This window comes from Copadichromis virginalis, linkage group LG3 (genome assembly GCF_057382275.1).
Source record: "Copadichromis virginalis isolate Kocher_CV1m ecotype Utaka linkage group LG3, C_Virginalis_male_GT1.1, whole genome shotgun sequence".
NCBI lineage: Eukaryota > Metazoa > Chordata > Actinopteri > Cichliformes > Cichlidae > Copadichromis > Copadichromis virginalis.
The window spans coordinates 2,869,821-2,890,598 of record NC_140620.1 but is presented as its reverse complement, the minus strand read 5'-3'; the positions used below and the strand labels follow the sequence as shown (position 1 = coordinate 2,890,598).

General features: G+C 44.3%; 1 protein-coding gene across 1 annotated transcript in view; it reads left to right on the top strand.

Moving 5' to 3' along the window:
* The first annotated feature begins 4,656 nt into the window (after positions 1-4,656).
* LOC146712307 (NACHT, LRR and PYD domains-containing protein 12-like) overlaps positions 4,657-20,778 on the top strand; it is a 43,829-nt gene continuing 27,707 nt past the window's right edge. Inside the window, exons 1-6 of the mRNA XM_085451996.1 lie at positions 4,657-5,834; positions 14,242-14,357; positions 14,442-14,543; positions 14,654-14,782; positions 15,187-15,303; positions 15,413-15,523. Coding sequence (XP_085308122.1) covers positions 14,269-14,357; positions 14,442-14,543; positions 14,654-14,782; positions 15,187-15,303; positions 15,413-15,523 — 548 coding nt within the window. The 5' untranslated portion in view covers positions 4,657-5,834; positions 14,242-14,268. The remainder of the gene's footprint in view (positions 5,835-14,241; positions 14,358-14,441; positions 14,544-14,653; positions 14,783-15,186; positions 15,304-15,412; positions 15,524-20,778) is intronic.

The following is a 20,778-nucleotide window of genomic DNA, read 5'->3' as shown; positions in this document are numbered from 1 at the left end:
TTTGAGCTAAAATCCATGGAAGTCACAGAGGAAAGAAGAGACACTGCAGAGAGGATCCAGAATATTTGATGTTTTCTGATGACAGTTAAAGTTTCCAGCTATCACAAAGTGTCACAGCGCAGCCTTCATGTCCTTTCAGTTCTCCATCATTAATGATGACTGTCCGTTATAAATCATGTTGGCTAGTTTTCTAACTCAGTCCATGTCTCCAAAGCAAACTTGTGTCCCACACTTTCTGTGCTGAGTCTTCAGGGATTCTTTTCACTTGGTGCTGAACTAACTATAATGAATTGGGGCTCCAAAGAAACCCAGCCCTCCCTAAACAAGGCTAACAAGCAATGCAACAACTCTGTGGGCACTCTGTAGTGTAGCTATTAATCACAATCAGCTTCACTGACCACAGATATGCACACATGACAGCTTCATGACAGAAACACACAGCCCTCATTTACTCAATACCATTAAATAAATGGGCTTTGGGTGCTTTCTCTAGTGTACTCTCGTACGATACTCTTACATTAACTCCTCTTTTGTTTCTGGGATCAATGAAGCTTATTCCTTAACAGTAGCAGTACACACCAAAATGAACACAAGTGACTACAGTGCAGCAAATCATGTCATACACATTGTAAAGTAGAGCATGCAACCCTTCTTTAATTTACCAAACAATGAAAAACAATAAAATAATAAAATGTCAGGTTTCAGTATTCAGGCAAACCAAAAAACGCACACAGCAATTTACCCACTGTACACAGAATCCCCACACACACAGTGTAAACCACCAGTGATAAAACAATTACAGTCCCAAACTAAACCTAAAGCCGGCAGAGATAAACCCTACGTTGCAGGCCTGTGTTGATCCATGTTGTTTAATAAAGTTTCTATGGAGAAAAAAGGGGGCTGTCCACAGCCGCTCACTTCCTGACTACCCGTCCGTCTAAGGACACTACCTTGTGACGTAGGTAGGTAGTGTCCTCATGAGCATCCTTCCCCTGAATTCGGACACAGCAAGAGTTTTCTATCAGATTGATCCACCCTGAGGTCAGGGGTCAGCTCTGTCTCACACCCAGTACAAACCACCAGCATCACTCAGTCTGCAAGTGTCACGTTAGTCGACTTTTTTTAATTCATAAGGACTGAAATACACACACAAACAGTTTTACTGCAATGACAGCTCCATGAGGTAACTCCCATCCCAGCAACACAGCCACTGTGTTTAAGGTGGACTGGATGAAGAGTCGTCAGTAAGAACAGACAGATGAAGGTGAACGAATGCTCAGACATGTGAGATAAAGGCTGTGTACTTGTGCTGGTAGATGTCTGGGTCTGGGCTGGTTCTGATGTCCAGGTCGTCCCATAGACAGCAGCACCGCGTACCTCATCACTCCAATCCTGTTTGTAATCTACAAGAAACCAGGAAGGCTCACTGCTCTGTGCAAGCAAATGTGTTTTTGAAAGGATTTCCTCAAACTACCAGTCTTTACATCTCGTACGAGCACATCACACATTATCAGGAAATGATGCTTTTGTCTTCTCTGAAAGCTGTGATGCTGCTTGGAGACATAAGTACCAAAGTAACGTGTTCAGCAGCAGCAGCTCAGAGCTGGAAGTACAAGTGTGGCGACATGTGGCCAGAGTGGTGACAGAGCTGAACACTAACCTCTGTTATAAATAATGCAGCTGCATCATTAAGGCTCCTCATGGCTGCACAATACAGGCACCAGCAAAGGACAATGATCCCAACTAGGAGGAGAGCCCAACCAGAATACGGTATTCAGAAAGGCACGAATAACGTGGTTTTACGAAAAACTTATTTCGGACAAATACTTTAAAAAATATTTGTATTCTGGAACAAGAACAACGTTATGTCAAAAACCTTTATTTAAGCCGGAAGTGAAGGTTAGAAACTCTTTGTGAGAGTGTGTTGAAGTGACACAGGCAGTTTGAACTTCGTGTCAACATGACTCCATCCTGTAGGACACGGTGGAGGCTCTTCAGGCTCTCTGCTCCACTCTGGTGTTCAGTCCTGAAGGTCGGAGCACAGGGACAGTTCAGGCTCCAGCAGTCTGCTGACGTTTGATGGAAATCAGGGCAACAAACTGCTCTGTCGCGGCCTTTTACTTTCCAAACACCAAAAAAGTCCAAGAAAAGGCCGTGGGTGGCAACGGGAGGTTTGTTTTAGAACGCACTTCTGACTCCATTGTTTAAAATCATATGCCGTTTATTTCGTGAAAAATTACAAACAGAAATCAGCCAAATAACTTCTTAAAACTTAAAATTAAATGAAAGTTAACTTAATTTGCTGTAACAACTTCAAAAGTGGTCAAAAAAATCATTTTCTAACCCTCCCGTCTTCCCTGACATTTGGCAAACAAAAACCTCTCTACCACACCCATCCAGGGTGCTCTTAATCTCTTGATTAATGGGAGGGTCCATAAGCTAACATACCAATCACTTTCCAAAAGCTTATCCAATAAAATTAATTACAAATTTACAGAACAAAACCAGGTCAGTATATTCTTACACCTTTAAAGAAAAAACAAAAATGAATACAAATTGCATTTTATAAACATTCAACAAAAATGGCCACAACATGCTCTACCAGGAGGAGGCGCTGCAGGACGTGTCAGGAAAATACAGGCTGGAGGTGAAGACTCTGTGGACTGATGAGACAAAAGCTTTCTGACAGCTTTGAGTCCTGTTACATCTGAAACTAACACAGCATCAATGAAAAGGAGCCAACAGTCACATATGGTGGTGGTAGTGTGATGGTCCCATGTGATGCATCATGGCAGCAACAATACAACAACAAATACACACATGTGACAAATGTACAGTAACAGATCACTAAGTGTCACGGCGCCGTGCACATTAGTATGTTTGACTTAAGCTTAATAATCAGAATGATGCTCTGATGTCTTCTAATAAATGAAATCATACCTTTCTACTGAAACCTTTTCCTGAACCAGACCCTGCAGGATCCACCTGAGTGTCCCAGTCCTGGACCCTGTTTGTAACCAGGAGGATCCCAGGCCTGATTATTGCTGATGTGTTATAAATATTCTGGTTTTATTCTCATTAAATAAATATGTGTATAAATATGTGGACTCATGTTTCAGTCCTGGACGTTGATGCTTGTTTGAAAGGACACAGATGGACCTTGTCTCCTTCTTTCCTTCCTTTTGTGTCCTCTGTGCTTCATCTGCTGCTCTTCACTCTGTTACTTTGGACTGATTTCACTCACACTTTGTTTCCATGGTTTCTTTGCATCACGCTGACAGCACGTGAACAACACGACATGTTTGATCTCAAAGAAGGAGCAGCATCCTCTCTCCACCCTGTTTCTCCATCTTCTACATCACCTGATTCATTCCAGTTTCTCTGCTTTCACTTTGATTCCTGAGCGTCTGTGATGAACACACTATCAGCATCACTGACATGTTTCATCATTTAAAAACACTTCCTGTCCCTCTGTGGTTACAGTGACATCATGCAGTTTGTGCTTTGACCTCCAGAGGGCGACAAATCAGCACAGAAGGAGAGCTCCATTCAAACTTTGCTGCCATTGTAACCCAGTGTTAGTTTGGTTATCTGATATTGTGTGATATTCAGTATATATGTATATATATCTATATTGGGTGTTATAAAATGTTCTTCAATGATTTTGAGTTTTTTTTATTGCTATTGGTTTGCGGCTGCTTTACGACAGTCGACTGTGGTAGTACATCCTAGCAGGAGGGGCTATGAGCTCACGTGGCTTGTAGCTGTGCCAGAGAGCAAGCTTGGGTGAGCTAGCGGGGAATATCTCCTTCTGCAGTAGCCTTAAAAAAAGAGACTATTGTTCGTTCTCCTGCCAGACGCCTCGCTGCTGTGCTGTCTTACTGCTGTGCTGCCTTACTGCTGTGCTGTCTTACTGCTGTGCTGTCTTACTGCTGTGCTGCCTTACTGGTGTGCTGCCTTACTGCTGTGCTGTCTTACTGCTGTGCTGTCTTACTGCTGTGCTGCCTTACTGGTGTGCTGCCTTACTGGTGTGCTGCCTTACTGCTGTGCTGTCTCGCTGCTGTGCTGCCTTACTGGTGTGCTGCCTTACTGGTGTGCTGCCTTACTGGTGTGCTGCCTTACTGGTGTGCTGTCTTACTGCTGTGCTGCCTTACTGGTGTGCTGCCTTACTGGTGTGCTGCCTTACTGCTGTGCTGTCTCGCTGCTGTGCTGCCTCGCTGCTGTGCTGCCTCGCTGCTGTGCTGCCTCGCTGCTGTGCTGCCTCGCTGCTGTGCTGCCTCACTGCTGTGCTGCCTCACTGCTGTGCTGCCTTACTGCTGTGCTGTCTTACTGCTGTGCTGTCGTACTACTGTGCTGCCTCACTGCTGTGCTGTCGCACTGCTGTGCTGCCTTACTGCTGTGCTGCCTCACTGCTGTGCTGCCTCACTGCTGTGCTGCCTTACTGCTGTGCTGCCTCACTGCTGTGCTGTCGCACTGCTGTGCTGCCTCGCTGCTGTGCTGCCTTACTGCTGTGCTGCCTTACTGCTGTGCTGTCTTACTGCTGTGCTGTCGTACTACTGTGCTGCCTTACTACTGTGCTGCCTCGCTGCTGTGCTGCCTCGCTGCTGTGCTGCCTCGCTGCTGTGCTGCCTCACTGCTGTGCTGCCTCACTGCTGTGCTGTCGTACTACTGTGCTGCCTTACTGCTGTGCTGCCTTGCTGCTGTGCTGTCTTACTGCTGTGCTGCCTTACTGCTGTGCTGCCTCGCTGCTGTGCTGTCTTACTGCTGTGCTGCCTCACTGCTGTGCTGTCTCGCTGGTGCCATTAAAGGACAAGCGGCTGCCATCCGTTCATCCATCCGGACCTCGATTATTTGGACCGAAGTACTCACACACACGCCCGCACTCAGTGCCATACACTCTCTTTATTTTGCTGGCCAGCTAACACCATTGTTTTTTTTTCTGTTTGCATTCACAAAGACTATCCAAAGACATTTTGGTTGTTGTCAAATAGACACTCTCTGATTACGGACTGAGGAGGTTGTGGTGTTACAACCCCAGGACTGAGAAAAAGGACTCTTTACATAATATCTTCACTTGTCTCCTGGTTAGAAGTGACTATTGATGGAAATATTTTTCTTCTTCTTGTCTTTGTTTACATTGTATCCCAGAGAAGTTTTAAGATGTTCAGGTTGAAACATTTGCACTTAGAGTCGGCTAAGTTTCCTTTGATGTATCCGTGTCACGCTGATGTTTAAGAGGGTATGTTAAGGACAGATGTGCTCCAGTCCAATCCTTTAAAGTGCTGGACATCGATGGTAAATTGCCATCAGACCCTAAATAAATTGTCCTCTGCTGTTATCCATATTGCTTCACTCATTCTTTGGTGAGTAGACGTATTGGTTACACCATCAGTAATAATGCTTCAAATATAATCATCAGTGTTTGAGCAGCTATGATATCTGGGACAATCTAGACACGTGTGACAATACTGAACATGTCACATGACTCACCTTAAACATCACGTGATCCACTCTCAGTCTGCACTTTCATTCATGACTTCAACAGGTTGAAATGAGATTTGAACCAACATCAGTTCAGTGCTGAAACATTCAAACGCTGCAGGAAGAAGAACAACAAAGTGATGACACATGTTTGTGTTTCAAACAGGAAAACCGGCAGAAATGAATCAACCAAGGTGTTGGTTGAAGATTAGTGAATTTCCAAGTTTCACTTGAATGCAACACAGACTTCCCTCTGAGTGTCCTCAAACGCCTCTCTGGGTGTTTCCTTCCTGCTCAAAGTTCGTCTTTGCTGAGCTTCGTGGAGTGGAGCTTGTTGTTGGTGTGAAGAAACTGTAAGTTTGCTTCGTTTCCTCCTTTAACAGTTTGTCTTTAGGAACTTTACTGTTTGTTCAGCTCATGTTGGAGTTCTTCACACAACAAACTGTGTGTTTGTATTTCCGGTCTCTCCGTTAAAGTACCGCGGTAAAGTGAGCCGTCATTTGTGAGCCGCGGTCAAGCCAGCCGCCTCCTATCCGCCGCATAAATTTCCTTGCGCTTTTACACCAGTCTTTACGGTAGCGCCTTTTCGCTTTATGTGCCGATTGAAAGCCTATACCCGCGCACACGTGCACGTGCGCGAACAGTCGCGCGCGCATGCGCGCGCACAAATTACAATGTGACGGCCCGATACAGTCAATACAATTATGGAAATGTCAGAAATTCATTAAAAATCATCCTGAGTAGTTGATGTACAACTTTCAACACATCCCCCCTCTGGGACACCTACTGTACCTGTGTGCCAGGTTTCAGCCAGATTCACTGTAAAATTCCTCAGAAATTAAAGGGTACTTGTATCCAATGCAATACAGTCAATACAATAGAATTATGTCAATTTTCAGAAATTCATTAAAAATCATCCTGAGTAGTTGATGTACAACTTTCAACACATCCCCCCTCTGGGACACCTACTGTACCTGTGTGCCAATTTTCATCCAGATTTACTGTAGAATTCCTCAGAAATTAAAGGGTACTTGTATCCAATGCAGTCGGCCAATACAGTAGAATTATGTCAATTTTCAAAAATTCATTAAAAATCATCCTGAGTAGTTGATGTACAACTTTCAACACATCCCTCCTCTGGGACACCTACTGTACCTGTGTGCCAATTTTCATCCAGATTTACTGTAGAATTCCTCAGAAATTAAAGGGTACTTGTATCCAATGCAGTCGGCCAATACAATAGAATTATGTCAATTTTCAGAAATTCATTAAAAATCATCCTGAGTAGTTGATGTACAACTTTCAACACATCCCCCCTCTGGGACACCTACTGTACCTGTGTGCCAATTTTCATCCAGATTTACTGTAGAATTCCTCAGAAATTAAAGGGTACTTGTATCCAATGCAGTCGGCCAATACAGTAGAATTATGTCAATTTTCAAAAATTCATTAAAAATCATCCTGAGTAGTTGATGTACAACTTTCAACACATCCCCCCTCTGGGACACCTACTGTACCTGTGTGCCAATTTTCATCCAGATTTACTGTAGAATTCCTCAGAAATTAAAGGGTACTTGTATCCAATGCAGTCGGCCAATACAGTAGAATTATGTCAATTTTCAAAAATTCATTAAAAATCATCCTGGGTAGTTGATGTCCAACTTTCAACACATCCCTCCTCTGGGACACCTACTGTACCTGTGTGCCAAGTTTCATCCAAATTTACTGTAGAACTCCTCAGAAATTAAAGGAAACTTATATTCAATTCAATACAGTCAATACAATAGAATTATGTCAATTTTCAGAAATTCATTAAAAATCATCCTGAGTAGTTGATGTCCAACTTTCAACACATCCCCCCTCTGGGACACCTACTGTACCTGTGTGCCAGGTTTCAGCCAGATTTACTGTAGAATTCCTCAGAAATTAAAGGGTACTTGTATCCAATGCAGTCGGCCAATACAGTAGAATTATGTCAATTTTCAAAAATTCATTAAAAATCATCCTGGGTAGTTGATGTACAACTTTCAACACATCTCCCCTCTGGGACACCTACTGTACCTGTGTGCCAAGTTTCATCCAAATTTACTGTAGAATTCCTCAGAAATTAATGGAAACATTTATTCAATCTAATACAGCCAATACACTACAATTCTGTCAATTTTCAAAAATTCATTAAAAATCATCCTGAGTAGTTGATGTCCAACTTTCAACACATCCCCCCTCTGGGACACCTACTGTACCTGTGTGCCAAGTTTCATCCAGATTTACTGTAGAATTCCTCAGAAATTAAAGGGTACTTGTATTCAATGCAATACAGTCAATACAATAGAATTATGTCAATTTTCAGAAATTCATTAAAAATCATCCTGAGTAGTTGATGTACAACTTTCAACACATCCCCCCTCTGGGACACCTACTGTACCTGTGTGCCAGGTTTCAGCCAGATTTACTGTAGAATTCCTCAGAAATTAAAGGGTACTTGTATCCAATGCAGTCAGCCAATACAATTTAATTATGTCAATTTTCAAAAATTCATGAAAAATCATCCTGAGTAGTTGATGTACAACTTTCAACACATCCCCCCTCTGGGACACCTGCTGTACGTCTGGGCCAAGTTTCAGCCAGATTTACTGTAGAATTCCTCAGAAATTAAAGGGTACTTGTATCCAATGCAGTCGGCCAATACAGTAGAATTATGTCAATTTTCAAAAATTCATTAAAAATCATCCTGAGTAGTTGATGTACAACTTTCAACACATCCCCCCTCTGGGACACCTGCTGTACGTCTGGGCCAAGTTTCAGCCAGATTTACTGTAGAATTCCTCAGAAATTAAAGGGTACTTGTATCCAATGCAGTCGGCCAATACAGTAGAATTATGTCAATTTTCAAAAATTCATTAAAAATCATCCTGAGTAGTTGATGTACAACTTTCAACACATCCCCCCTCTGGGAAACCTGCTGTACGTCTGGGCCAAGTTTCAGCCAGATTTACTGTAATATTCTTCAGAAATTGCAGGGAACTTATGTTCAGTGCAAGAAAGGCTGAAAGACGACCACCACTGAACAAGACACACAAGCTGAAACGTCAAGACTGGGCCAAGAAATATCTCAAGACTGATTTTTCTAAGGTTTTATGGACTGATGAAATGAGAGTGAGTCTTGATGGGCCAGATGGATGGGCCCGTGGCTGGATTGGTAAAGGGCAGATAGCTCCAGTCTGACTCAGACGCCAGCAAGGTGGAGGTGGAGTACTGGTTTGGGCTGGTATCATTAAAGATGAGCTTGTGGGGCCTTTTCGGGTTGAGGATGGAGTCAAGCTCAACTCCCAGTCCTACTGCCAGTTTCTGGAAGACACCTTCTTCAAGCAGTGGTACAGGAAGAAGTCTGCATCCTTCAAGAAAAACATGATTTTCATGCAGGACAATGCTCCATCACACGCGTCCAAGTACTCCACAGCGTGGCTGGCAAGAAAGGGTATAAAAGAAGACAAACTAATGACATGGCCACCTTGTTCACCTGATCTGAACCCCATTGAGAACCTGTGGTCCATCATCAAATGTGAGATTTACAAGGAGGGAAAACAGTACACCTCTCTGAACAGTGTCTGGGAGGCTGTGGTTGCTGCTGCACACAATGTTGATGGTGAACAGATCAAAACCCTGACAGAATCCATGGATGGCAGGCTTTTGAGTGTCCTTGCAAAGAAAGCTGGCTATATTGGTCGCTGATTTGTTGTTGTTTTGTTTTTGAATGTCGGCGAGGATTCCCCTCCATTCACCTCGCGAATCTCCGCTCTCTTCCAAACAAAGTCGACGAATTACTGCTCTTAAACCGGACTAACAAGGACTTTGCACGCTCTGCTTCCCTCTGCTTCATTGAAACCTGGCTCAGTGAGCGAGTCCCAGACGCTGTCTTAAATCTGCCGGGCTTCCAACTTCACCGGGCGGACCGCGAAACAGAGCTCTCAGGGAAAACAAAGGGTGGTGGAGTCTGCTTCTACATTAATGAAGGTTGGTGTACTGATGTCACAGTGTTACAGAAACACTTGGAAAGTTTTCTCATCAACTGTAAACCTTTTTATTCACCGCGGGAGTTTTCTTCCTTCATGCTGGTCGGAGTTTACATCCCTCCACAGGCCAACACGAACAACGCACTGTGCGAGCTGGCTGACCAGATTACTACCCTGGAGAGGAAATTCCCGGATTCCTTTACAATTATTCTTGGGGATTTTAACAGAGCAAACCTAAACCACGAACTCCCTAAATACAGACAGCATATAGACTGCCCCACCAGGGACAACATCATACTGGATCACTGCTACACCACTCTAAAAGATGCCTATCGCTCTGTGCCCCGGGCAGCTTTGGGACATTCTGATCACTGCATGGTCCATCTTATTCCAGTTTATAGGCAAAAACTCAAACGTGCCAAGCCTGTAGTCAAAACTGTGAAGAAGTGGACTAACGCAGCAAAGCAGGAACTGCAGGACTGTTTTGACTCCACTGATTGGACTGTTTTTGAAGCTGCATCTGAGAACCTAGATGAGCTCACGGACACTGTGACATCATACATCAGTTTCTGTGAAGACGTGTGTGTGCCAACAAAGACCTTTTGCACATACAACAACAATAAACCATGGTTCACTCCTAAACTCCAACATCTTCGCAAGGCCAAGGAGGACGCTTACAGAAGTGGTGACAGGGTCCTGTACAAGCAAGCCAGGAACACACAGACCAAGGAGATCAAAGCAGCTAAAAGGATCTACTCCCAGAAGCTGGAAGAACGGCTCTCAGCCAACGACCCTGCGTCAGTGTGGAGGGGCCTGCAGGAAATCACCAGCTACAGACGCCCCCCACCCACTATTGAAGCAAACAAAGACCTGGCCAACGAGTTAAACACTTTCTACTGAAAGTTTGAGACGGACAGACTCCCACGCCCCACCCTCCCCTCCCCAGGGACATTGCTTCAGACATTGACCCCCAACACACCTTCCACCTCTCCCCCCTTCACCCTGCCCCTCCCCAATCAAGACTCAACGACCACCCCCACCCTCCCCAATCCAGACTCAACGACCACCTCCACCCTCTCCAACCCAGACTCAACGACCTCCACCACACCTCTCACCCCCCTTTCCTCCTCCCTGAAACTAAGAATACACACTCAGGATGTGAGCCGACTATTCCAGAAACAGAAGCCCAGGAAAGCCCCCGGACCAGATGGCGTCTCACCCTCCTGCCTCAAAACCTGTGCTGAACAGCTGGCTCCCATCTTTACTCGCATCTTCAACAGATCCCTGGAGCTGTGTGAAGTTCCCTCCTGCTTCAAACGCTCCACCATCATCCCTGTTCCCAAGAAACCCACCATCACAGGACTGAATGACTACAGACCTGTCGCCTTGACGTCTGTGGTCATGAAATCCTTCGAACGACTGGTGTTAGCCCATCTGAAAGACATTACAGGCCACCAGCTGGACCCTCTGCAGTTTGCCTATTGGGCAAACAGGTCAGTGGATGATGCAGTGAACACGGGGCTGCATTACATCCTGCAACACCTTGACCGCCCGGGAACTTATGCCAGGGTCCTGTTTGTGGACTTTAGTTCGGCTTTTAACACCATTGTGCCTGAACTTCTTTCCTCCAAACTCTCCCAGCTCAGCGTGTCACCAGCTACCTGTCAGTGGATCACCAGCTTCCTGACAGACAGAAAGCAACAAGTGAGGCTGGGGGAGATCACCTCTGAAACCCGGTCCCTCAGTATTGGTGCCCTCAAGGATGTGTCCTCTCACCACTACTGTTCTCCCTCTACACTAACGACTGCACCTCCAATAACTCTGCTGTCAAACTCCTAAAGTTTGCAGATGACACCACTGTCATTGGCCTCATTCAAGATGGTGATGAGTCTGCATACCGGCAGGAAGTTGAGCGGCTGGTACTCTGGTGCAGTCAGCACAATCTGGAGCTGAACACTCTTAAGACTGTAGAGATGACAGTGGACTTCAGGAGACATCCCTCAACTCTGCTCCCCCTCACCATATCAGACAGCCCTGTGTCGACTGTGAAGATCTTCAAGTTCCTGGGTACAACCATCTCCCAGGACCTGAAGTGGGAGACCAACATCAACTCCATCCTCAAAAAGACCCAGCAGAGGATGTACTTCCTGAGACAAGTGGGGAAGTACAGTCTTCCACAGGAGCTGCTGATCCAGTTCTACACTGGTCATTGAGTCTGTCCTGTGCTCCTCCATCACAGTCTGGTATGGAGCAGCCACTAAACAGGACAGGAGCAGACTGCAGCGGACTGTACGGGCAGCAGAAAGGATCATCAGCGCCCCCCCTGCCCTCCATCCAGGATCTGTACCTCTCAAGAACCAGGAAACGGGCAGGGAAAATCATCGCAGACCCCTCACACCCTGCACACAGACTTTTTGATCTGCTGCCCTCTGGCAGACGGTACAGAAGCCTGCAGACCAGGACCACCCGACACAGGAACAGTTTCTTTCCCCTCGCCATCTCCCTTCTTAACAGTTGACCTGTCACACTGCTCCCACTGCCAGACTGCAGCTGCACCTTATGTACATTTTGCAGTATTCATTCCACCTCATTCATTTCTGTATTTTATGTATATAAGTTTAGATTCGTTATTTATAGTTGGTTTACATAGCTTTGTGTATGTATGTGTAATGTGTATATATAGACACTTGTGTGTGTGTGTGTGTGTGTGTGTGTGTGTGTGTGTGTGTGTGTGTGCGTGTGTGTGTGTGTGTGTGTGTGAGATTTACATTGCTGTGCTTGAGAGCCACCATCTACCGGAACCAAATTCCCTGTATGTGTCTGCACATATACAGTGGGGCAAAAAAGTATTTAGTCAGCCACCGATTGTGCAAGTTCCCCCACCTAAAATGATGACAGAGGTCAGTAATTTGCACCAGAGGTACACTTCAACTGTGAGAGACAGAATGTGAAAAAAAAATCCATGAATTCACATGGTAGGATTTGTAAAGAATTTATTCGTAAATTAGGGTGGAAAATAAGTATTTGGTCACCTCAAACAAGGAAAATCTCTGGCTCTCACAGACCTGTAACGTCTTCTGTAAGAAGCTTTTCTGTCCCCCACTCGTTACCTGTATGAATGGCACCTGTTTGAACTCATCATCTGTATAAAAGACACCTGTCCACAGCCTCAAACAGTCAGACTCCAAACTCCGCCATGGCCAAGACCAAAGAGCTTTCGAAGGACACCAGGAAAAGTATTGTAGACCTGCACCAGACTGGGAAGAGTGAATCTACAATAGGCAAGCAGCTTGGTGTGAAAAAATCAACTGTGGGAGCAATCATCAGAAAATGGAAGACATACAAGACCACTGATAATCTCCCTCCATCTGGGGCTCCACGCAAGATCTCATCCCGTGGGGTCAAAATGATCATGAGAACGGTGAGCAAAGATCCCAGAACCACACGGGGGGACCTGGTGAATGACCTGCAGAGAGCTGGGACCAAAGTAACAAAGGTCACCATCAGTAACACACTACAACGGCAGGGAATCAAATCCCGCAGTGCCAGACGTGTTCCGCTGCTGAAGCCAGTGCATGTCCAGGCCCGTCTGAAGTTTGCCAGAGAGCACATGGATGATACAGCAGAGGATTGGGAGAATGTCATGTGGTCAGATGAAACCAAAGTAGAACTTTTTGGTATAAACTCAACTCGTCGTGTTTGGAGGAAGAAGAATACTGAGTTGCATCCCAAGAACACCATACCTACTGTGAAGCATGGGGGTGGAAACATCATGCTATGGGGCTGTTTTTCTGCCAAGGGGACAGGACGACTGATCCGTGTTAAGGACAGAATGAATGGGGCCATGTATCGTGAGATTTTGAGCCAAAACCTCCTTCCATCAGTGAGAACTTTGAAGATGAAACGAGGCTGGGTCTTCCAACATGACAATGATCCAAAACACACCGCCCGGGCAACAAAGGAGTGGCTCCGTAAGAAGCATTTGAAAGTCCTGGAGTGGCCTAGCCAGTCTCCAGACCTCAACCCCATAGAAAATCTGTGGCGGGAGTTGAAAGTCCGTGTTGCTTGGCAACAGTCCCAAAACATCACTGCTCTCGAGAAGATCTGCATGGAGGAATGGGCCAAAATACCAGCTACTGTGTGTGCAAACCTGGTAAAGACCTATAGTAAACGTTTGACCTCTGTTATTGCCAACAAAGGTTATGTTACAAAGTATTGAGTTGTATTTTTGTTATTGACCAAATACTTATTTGCCACCCTGATTTACGAATAAATTCTTTACAAATCCTACCATGTGGATTCATGGATTTTTTTTTCACATTCTGTCTCTCACAGTTGAAGTGTACCTCTGGTGCAAATTACTGACCTCTGTCATCATTTTAGGTGGGGGAACTTGCACAATCGGTGGCTGACTAAATACTTTTTTGCCCCACTGTACGTGTATTCTAGCTAAAGCACTTCTGGATGGATGCAAACTGTTGCCTTGTACTTGTGATGTGTGCAATGACAATAAAGTTGAATTCTATTCTGTTCAGATTCTGATGGCACAAAGTTCTGCTCATATCACGGCTCCATCTAGTGGCCTGATAGCAGAGCAGCTGATGGCAGCTTCCTCTGCCTCACACTGCTGTCTGACTGCATCCAGCTGACACTGAGATGAAGCAGGAAAGAAGCAGCTGATGTTTGGACAGCACACATGATGGACATCAGCTGATGTGCACATGAATGATTTGTGTTTCCTCTGCAGGTAGAAAGTGTGTGTGAGCTGAGCAGCATGGATCAGTGTGAGGACAGAGAGGAGGGAGTCCCTCCCTCTAAAAGCACTCTGTGTGGGGAACATGAGAGCCAGACCAAAGCTCAGAGGTGAGATGACCATCTCTAACTGTCCATGACTCTTCTCCATGTCACAGCTCAGCACTCACATCACTGCTCCATCATTATTCACAGGGACCAGCCTGGACCTCCACCCAGCTCTGTGTCCTGTAAGAGTGACATGTCGAATGGTCACATCGTTAATTTTAAAGTCCGGCCTGTGTCTGCTGCAGAGAGGTGAGCTGTTAGTAACGTAAAGTAACCTGTTTCTCTGTTTGGGATGATGAAGGTAATCTAAGTCTTCATCAGCTTCTGCAAATGAAAAACAGATTTTTTTTCTCTAACAGGATCAAAGGGAGACCTGCTGGACCTGGACCTGAACCTGGACCTCCACCCAGCTGTGTGTCCTTACAGAGTGACATGTCGAATGGTCACATCGTTACTTTTAAAGGCCGGCCTGTGTCTGCTGCAGAGAGGTGAGCTGTTAGCAACATGAACTCTTTGCTGTCACTTTGGTGTCTGATTTAAATGAACTGTTTGATGTTTCCTGGTCTCTAATGAATGAGGAATTCCTTTATTCTATAAAACATTTAAAACTCTTGCTGCTCACAGTGGGACCATCAACAACACAGACTCACCTCAGATGCATTTAATGTAAGGTACAGGTATCTGTTTAAAAACAAATAGCCCTGCACAGTGTAGATGACTGTGTTTACCTCTGGGTGGCGCTCTGTTCTTGCACTGCTAACACTAGTTCAGATGATCCTTCTGCTCATTCGCAGCCTTTAAACAAGTTTCTCTTTGGGATGATGAAGTTATTTTGAGTCTTCATCAGCTTCTGTGGCTCCAAATGGAAAAGCACATTTTTCTTCTGTGACAGGATCAGTGGGAGACCTGCTGGACCTGGACCTCCACCCAGCTGTGTGTCCTGTAAGAGTGACATGTCGAATGGTCACATCATTAATTTTAAAGGCCAGCCTGTGTCTGCTGCAGAGAGGTGAGCTGTTAGTAACGTAAAGTAACCTGTTTCTCTGTTTGGGATGATGAAGGTAATCTAAGTCTTCATCAGCTTCTGCAAATGAAAAACACATTTTTTTCTCTAACAGGATCAAAGGGAGCCCTGCTGGACCTGGACCCAGCTGTGTGTCCTGTAAGAGTGACCGGTCTGAAGAGCGCTACATTGATTTTAAAGGCCAGCCTGTGTCTGCTGCAGAGAGGTGAGCTGTTAGCAACATGAACTCTTTGCTGTCACTTTGGTGTCTTCCACCTGTCCTCCTCCTCTTGCTCCACACCTCCACTTTAGTGGTCACAGAGGGACTCGGAGCTGCTTCTGAATGATGGTGCCTGTGTTTCAGCAGACTGCTTAGCCTCAGCTCCAGAGTACAGAGCTGCTAACACTGCTTTTATTGACACTTTTAATCTGTTTGTGAAATCCTTTTTCCCACGAACCCACAGAGTCTGTCATCGTTTGCCTGATTTGTCATAACTAACTGCCCCTTCTTCACCCTGACCTGTCGTGTTTGGCTCTGCAGAACTAAAATACCAGCGTAAATCCTGCTGCTTTTACACACGTACTTACATAACGGTCAGCGATTCTTTGCACACTCAGCCTCTCACATGTTTAAGCTTGCTGCGAGAGATTTCACTTGTCGCGTTTGAATAGTAAGCTAACGATTGATAAGACGATGTCAGAGGAATTGGTGCACAATTAATCTGTGACTCACCAATCAGTGCTGCTGCTCTCTACATACAGTTCGTGCGATTGCAAAGTGAAAGCAAAAAACAAGCGCAAATTCAAACGTGATTTCAATATGTCACATATTGACAGTGGCTCATCGATGACGTAATTACTCAGCTACATTTGTGAAAGAATGCAAAAGCATTGACATATCTTTCCTTAATATGACAGCCCGATTATGGAGTGCCAGGACTGCTATAATGAATTAATTAAATACACCAAGGCAAGTTTATTTGTATAGCACAATTCAACAACAAGGTGATTCAAAGTGCTTTACAGAGACATTAGAAACAAGAACAAATAAAAAGCATGATTTAAAATTGAATAAAACAAGCAAATAAACTAACTAACTAATTAACAAACAAACAAACAAACAAAACAGTAGATAAAATCAAAACAGATAAAATCAGAGATAAAATCAGTAGTTAAATGTAAGTTTTGAAATTTAAGCTTAAAAGTGTGGATTTGGTGCTTTATTCAAATGCAGCTGAGAACAGGTGAGTCTTCAACCTGGATTTAAATAAACTGAGTGTTTCAGCTGATCTGAGGCTTTCTGGGAGTTTGTTCCAGATATAAGGAGCATAAAAGCTGAATGCAGCTTCTCCGTGTCTGGTTCTGACTCTGGGAACTGATAAAAAACCGGATCCAGATGACCTGAGGGATCTGGATGGTTCATACTGGGTCAGGAGGTCATTGATGTATTTTGGTCCTAAACCATTCAGAGCTTTATAGACCAGCATCAGAACTTTAAAGTCTATCCTCTGACGGACAGGCAGCCAGTGTAAAGACCTCAGAGCTGGACTGATGTGGTCCACTTTTTTGGTCTTAGTGAGGACTCGAGCAGCAGAGTTCTGAATGAGCTGTAGTTGTCTGACTGATTTTTTAGGTAGACCTGTAAAGATGCTGTTACAGTAATCAAGCCTACTAAAGATGAATGCATGGACTAGTTTTTCCAGGTCCTGTTGAGACATCAGATCTTTTATCCTTGAAATATTCTTGAGGTGATAGTAAGCTGACTTTGTTATTGTCTTAATGTGTTTTTCTAAGTTTAGGTCTGCATCCATCACTACACCCAAATTTCTCGCCTGGTTTGTGGTTTTTAGATGTATAGATTGAAGTTCTCTGGTGACCTGTAATCGTTTTTCTTTGGCACCAAAGACTATTACCTCAGTTTTGTTTTTGTTTAGCTGGAGAAAATTGTGGCACAACCAGTCATTGATTTCCTCAATGCATTTACCAAGAGCCTGTACAGGGCCTCGGTCTCCTGGTGACATTGTGATATATATTTGTGTGTCATCTGCATAGCTGTGATAGTTTATTTTGTTGTTCTTTATAATCTGTGCCAGTGGGAGCATGTAGATGTTAAACAGAAGGGGTCCCAAGATGGAACCTTGGGGAACTCCACATGTGATACTTGTCTGCTCAGATGTGAAGTTACCTATTGATACAAACTATTTCCTGTTTTCTAAGTATGTTTTGAACCAGTTTAGTACAGTTCCTGAAAGACCTGTCCAGTTCTCCAGTCGTTTGAGTAATATGTTGTAGTCAACTGTATCAAATGCTGCACTGAGATCCAGTAAAACTAGGACTGACATTTTTCCACTGTCTGTATTCAGACATATGTCATTAAACACTTTGGTCAGAGCGGTTTCAGTGCTGTGGTTCTGTCTAAAACCTGACTGGAAGGCATCGTAGCAATTATTCTGTTTTAAGAAGTAACTGAGCTGTTGGGAAACTGCTTTTTCAATGATCTTACTTAAAAACGGGAGATTTGAGATCGGCCTGTAGTTGTTCATTTGTGTCTTGTCAAGATTGTCCTTTTTCAGTATAGGTTTGATTACAGCAGTTTTTAGTGATTCTGGAAACACACCTGATAATAAAGAAAAGTTGACGATCTGTAACAGGTCTGACTCTAAAGTCTTTGAGACCTTTTTGAAAAAACTTGTTGGCAGGACATCTAAACAGCAGGAGGAGGAGTTCAGTTGACCTAAGATGTCCTCCAGGTCTTTGCTGTTAATAGGTTGAAACTGTTTCATGGTGTTTAAACAGTTTTTTGGTGGACACAGTACATATCCTGGATCTGCTGTTGATGTACCAATTGCTTGTCTAATTTTTTGGATTTTTTCTGTGAAGAATTTGGCAAAGTCATTGCAGGCCATGGTCGAATGAAGTTCAGCTGCCACTGACACAGGAGGGTTTGTTAGCCTGTCAACTGTAGAAAATAAGACCCGAGCATTATGGCTGTTTTTAGTGATGATGTCAGAGAAGTAGGACCTCCTTGCATTCCTCAGTTGTAAATTATAATTGTGAAGTTTCTCTTTACAAATGTCATAATGAACCTGGAGGTTTGTTTTTCTCCATCTGCGCTCAGCTTTCCTACACTCTCTTTTTTCATTTTTCACCAGTGTGGAGTTTCTCCATGGAGACTTTTTCCTTCCAGAGATAACCTTCACCTTAATGGGAGCAATAGTGTCCATTACATTTAACATGTTAGCATTGAAGCTATTGACGAGCTCATTGACTGACCCTCTGGGCAGGTCAGGTGTTAATGGGAAGACCTGGTTAAAAATTGCACTACTGTGTTCAGTTATACACCGTTTTGTGATCACTGCTGTTGATATATTTGTGTGGGCTGAGATTTTACTTTCAAAGAAAACACAGTAATGATCAGACAGGCCCACATCAGACACAGTAACCTTTGAAATGCTCAGGCCTTTGGAGATCAGTAGGTCAAGAGTGTGTCCTCTATTATGTGTGGCCTCTGTTACATGCTGAGTCAGCCCAAAGTTGCCCAGAGTGTTACTCAGGTCTTTAGTCCCTTTGTCCTGAGGGTTGTCCACATGGATGTTAAAATCCCCAGCAATAATTACACAGTCAAAATCAACACAGATCACAGACAGCAGTTCACTGAGGTCATTAAAAAAGTCTGTGCAGTATTTGGGAGGCCTGTAAACATTAAGAAACACAACTTTGGATGGGGCCTTCAGCTGTAAAGCCACATATTCAAAAGACTGAAAACGTCCAGGAGATAGCTGCTTACATTGAAATGATTCATTAAATAAGACAGCAACCCCTCCTCCTCTCCTGCTCGCCCTGACCTCACTGATAAAACTGTAGTTAGGGGGGGTCGTCTCGATGAGAACAGCTCCACTGTTACTTTGGTCCAACCAAGTTTCAGTTAAAAACATAAAATCAAGGCTGTGCTCAGTGATTAAATCATTAATTAAAAATGTTTTCCCAGCTAGAGATCTAATGTTTAATAAAGCCAACTTAAGTGTTTTAGAGGTATTACTTGTCCCCTCGTGTTTGGGAGCAGTCTGTGGCACACAAGGTATGTTTACTATATTTAAAGATCTTTTAGAGTGCAGCTCTCTGTGTTTTGACCAGGCCACATGTCTCCTGTCACCTAAAAGTACAGAAATTTTAAAACCTTCTAGTAAACAGGGTCCCAGCTTCTCCTGGGAAAAGTCATCACTGCCATAATCCTCACAGCCCGGACCCTCCACACATCACACATCAGACTGCGGAGACAGGGCATGAAGAGGAACTAAGGGGGGCGAGGCTGGGCAATGTGACTTCGATTGCTCTGTTGAGGGTGGGGCTCGATGGCGAACCTTTGGCCGCTCTGGTGGGGGGTTTATGGGGGACAAAAAGGGATTGGGCCGGGGGGTAGATCTGAGCCCAGCATTGACTCGCTCCATCATCTCCTCAGTGAATTTCAGGTGTGGGGAGGAGGGAGAAAGGGAGGGGGAGGAGGGTGATGGCCTGTCAGGGGTTTGGGGGACTGGGGAAGGTCGTGGTCCCTGGTCCTGGTCGTTGGTGTTGTTGAGAGAGTTGGAGGCAAATAGGGACCCCTCTTCTTGCCTCAGATGTCTCTCCTTTCTGAGGCTCTTCCCGGGTGGGGGCAGATGGAGCTCCTCCTCAAGGTTTCTGCTGGGCTTTGTCTGTTCTTGGAGTACTGTTTGTTCCTCTTTATGAGATAACTCCTCGTTTATCTCAGCCTTGGCACCAAGCACATATGGATGACGTATGGAATAAAACAAGTTGGAGGTGAACAGTTTCACCCCTGACTTGTTAAAATTAAATCCATTTTCTTTGAACAGATGCCTGCGTTCCCAAAAAATATTAAAGTTGTCGATAAAGTGCACTGAGTGGTCAGCACATGCTGATATAAGCCATTTATTCAGTGTAAACAACCTGCTGAATCTCTCGTCTCCTCCTCTGACCGGCGGTACAGGTCCACTGATGAATACAGCTGCATTCAGAGAGTTTACAGTGTTTAATAATCCAGTAAAGTCCCGTTTCAGAACCTCCGACTGTTGTTTGGACACATCGTTTGACCCTGTATGCAGGACAATGTTTGTCACAGTTGGATATTCATCTGCAATTTGAAGAATTCTCTCCTTCAGGTTGTTGACCATATCGTTAGGAAAGCAGAGGACTTTAGTGTTCTTACCGCACATCCTTTGTACATCCTTTACGGCAGAGTCACCCACAATCAGAGTTTCAGGCCTAGCCTTTAGCTTTCCCTGTGGCCTTTTACTTTTCAACAGATTTTCAGACCTTACTTCGCTGCTTTTAGATGGATGGTTGTCCGATATAGATCCAGGGTCCTTTGATAGTGACACCATTAAATAATTAATTTAATGTGGCAATAATTAATTAAAATTGGAATTAATTAATTAAATAAATAGTTATGACACATGTAATTAATTAATTATTGACACATTTAAT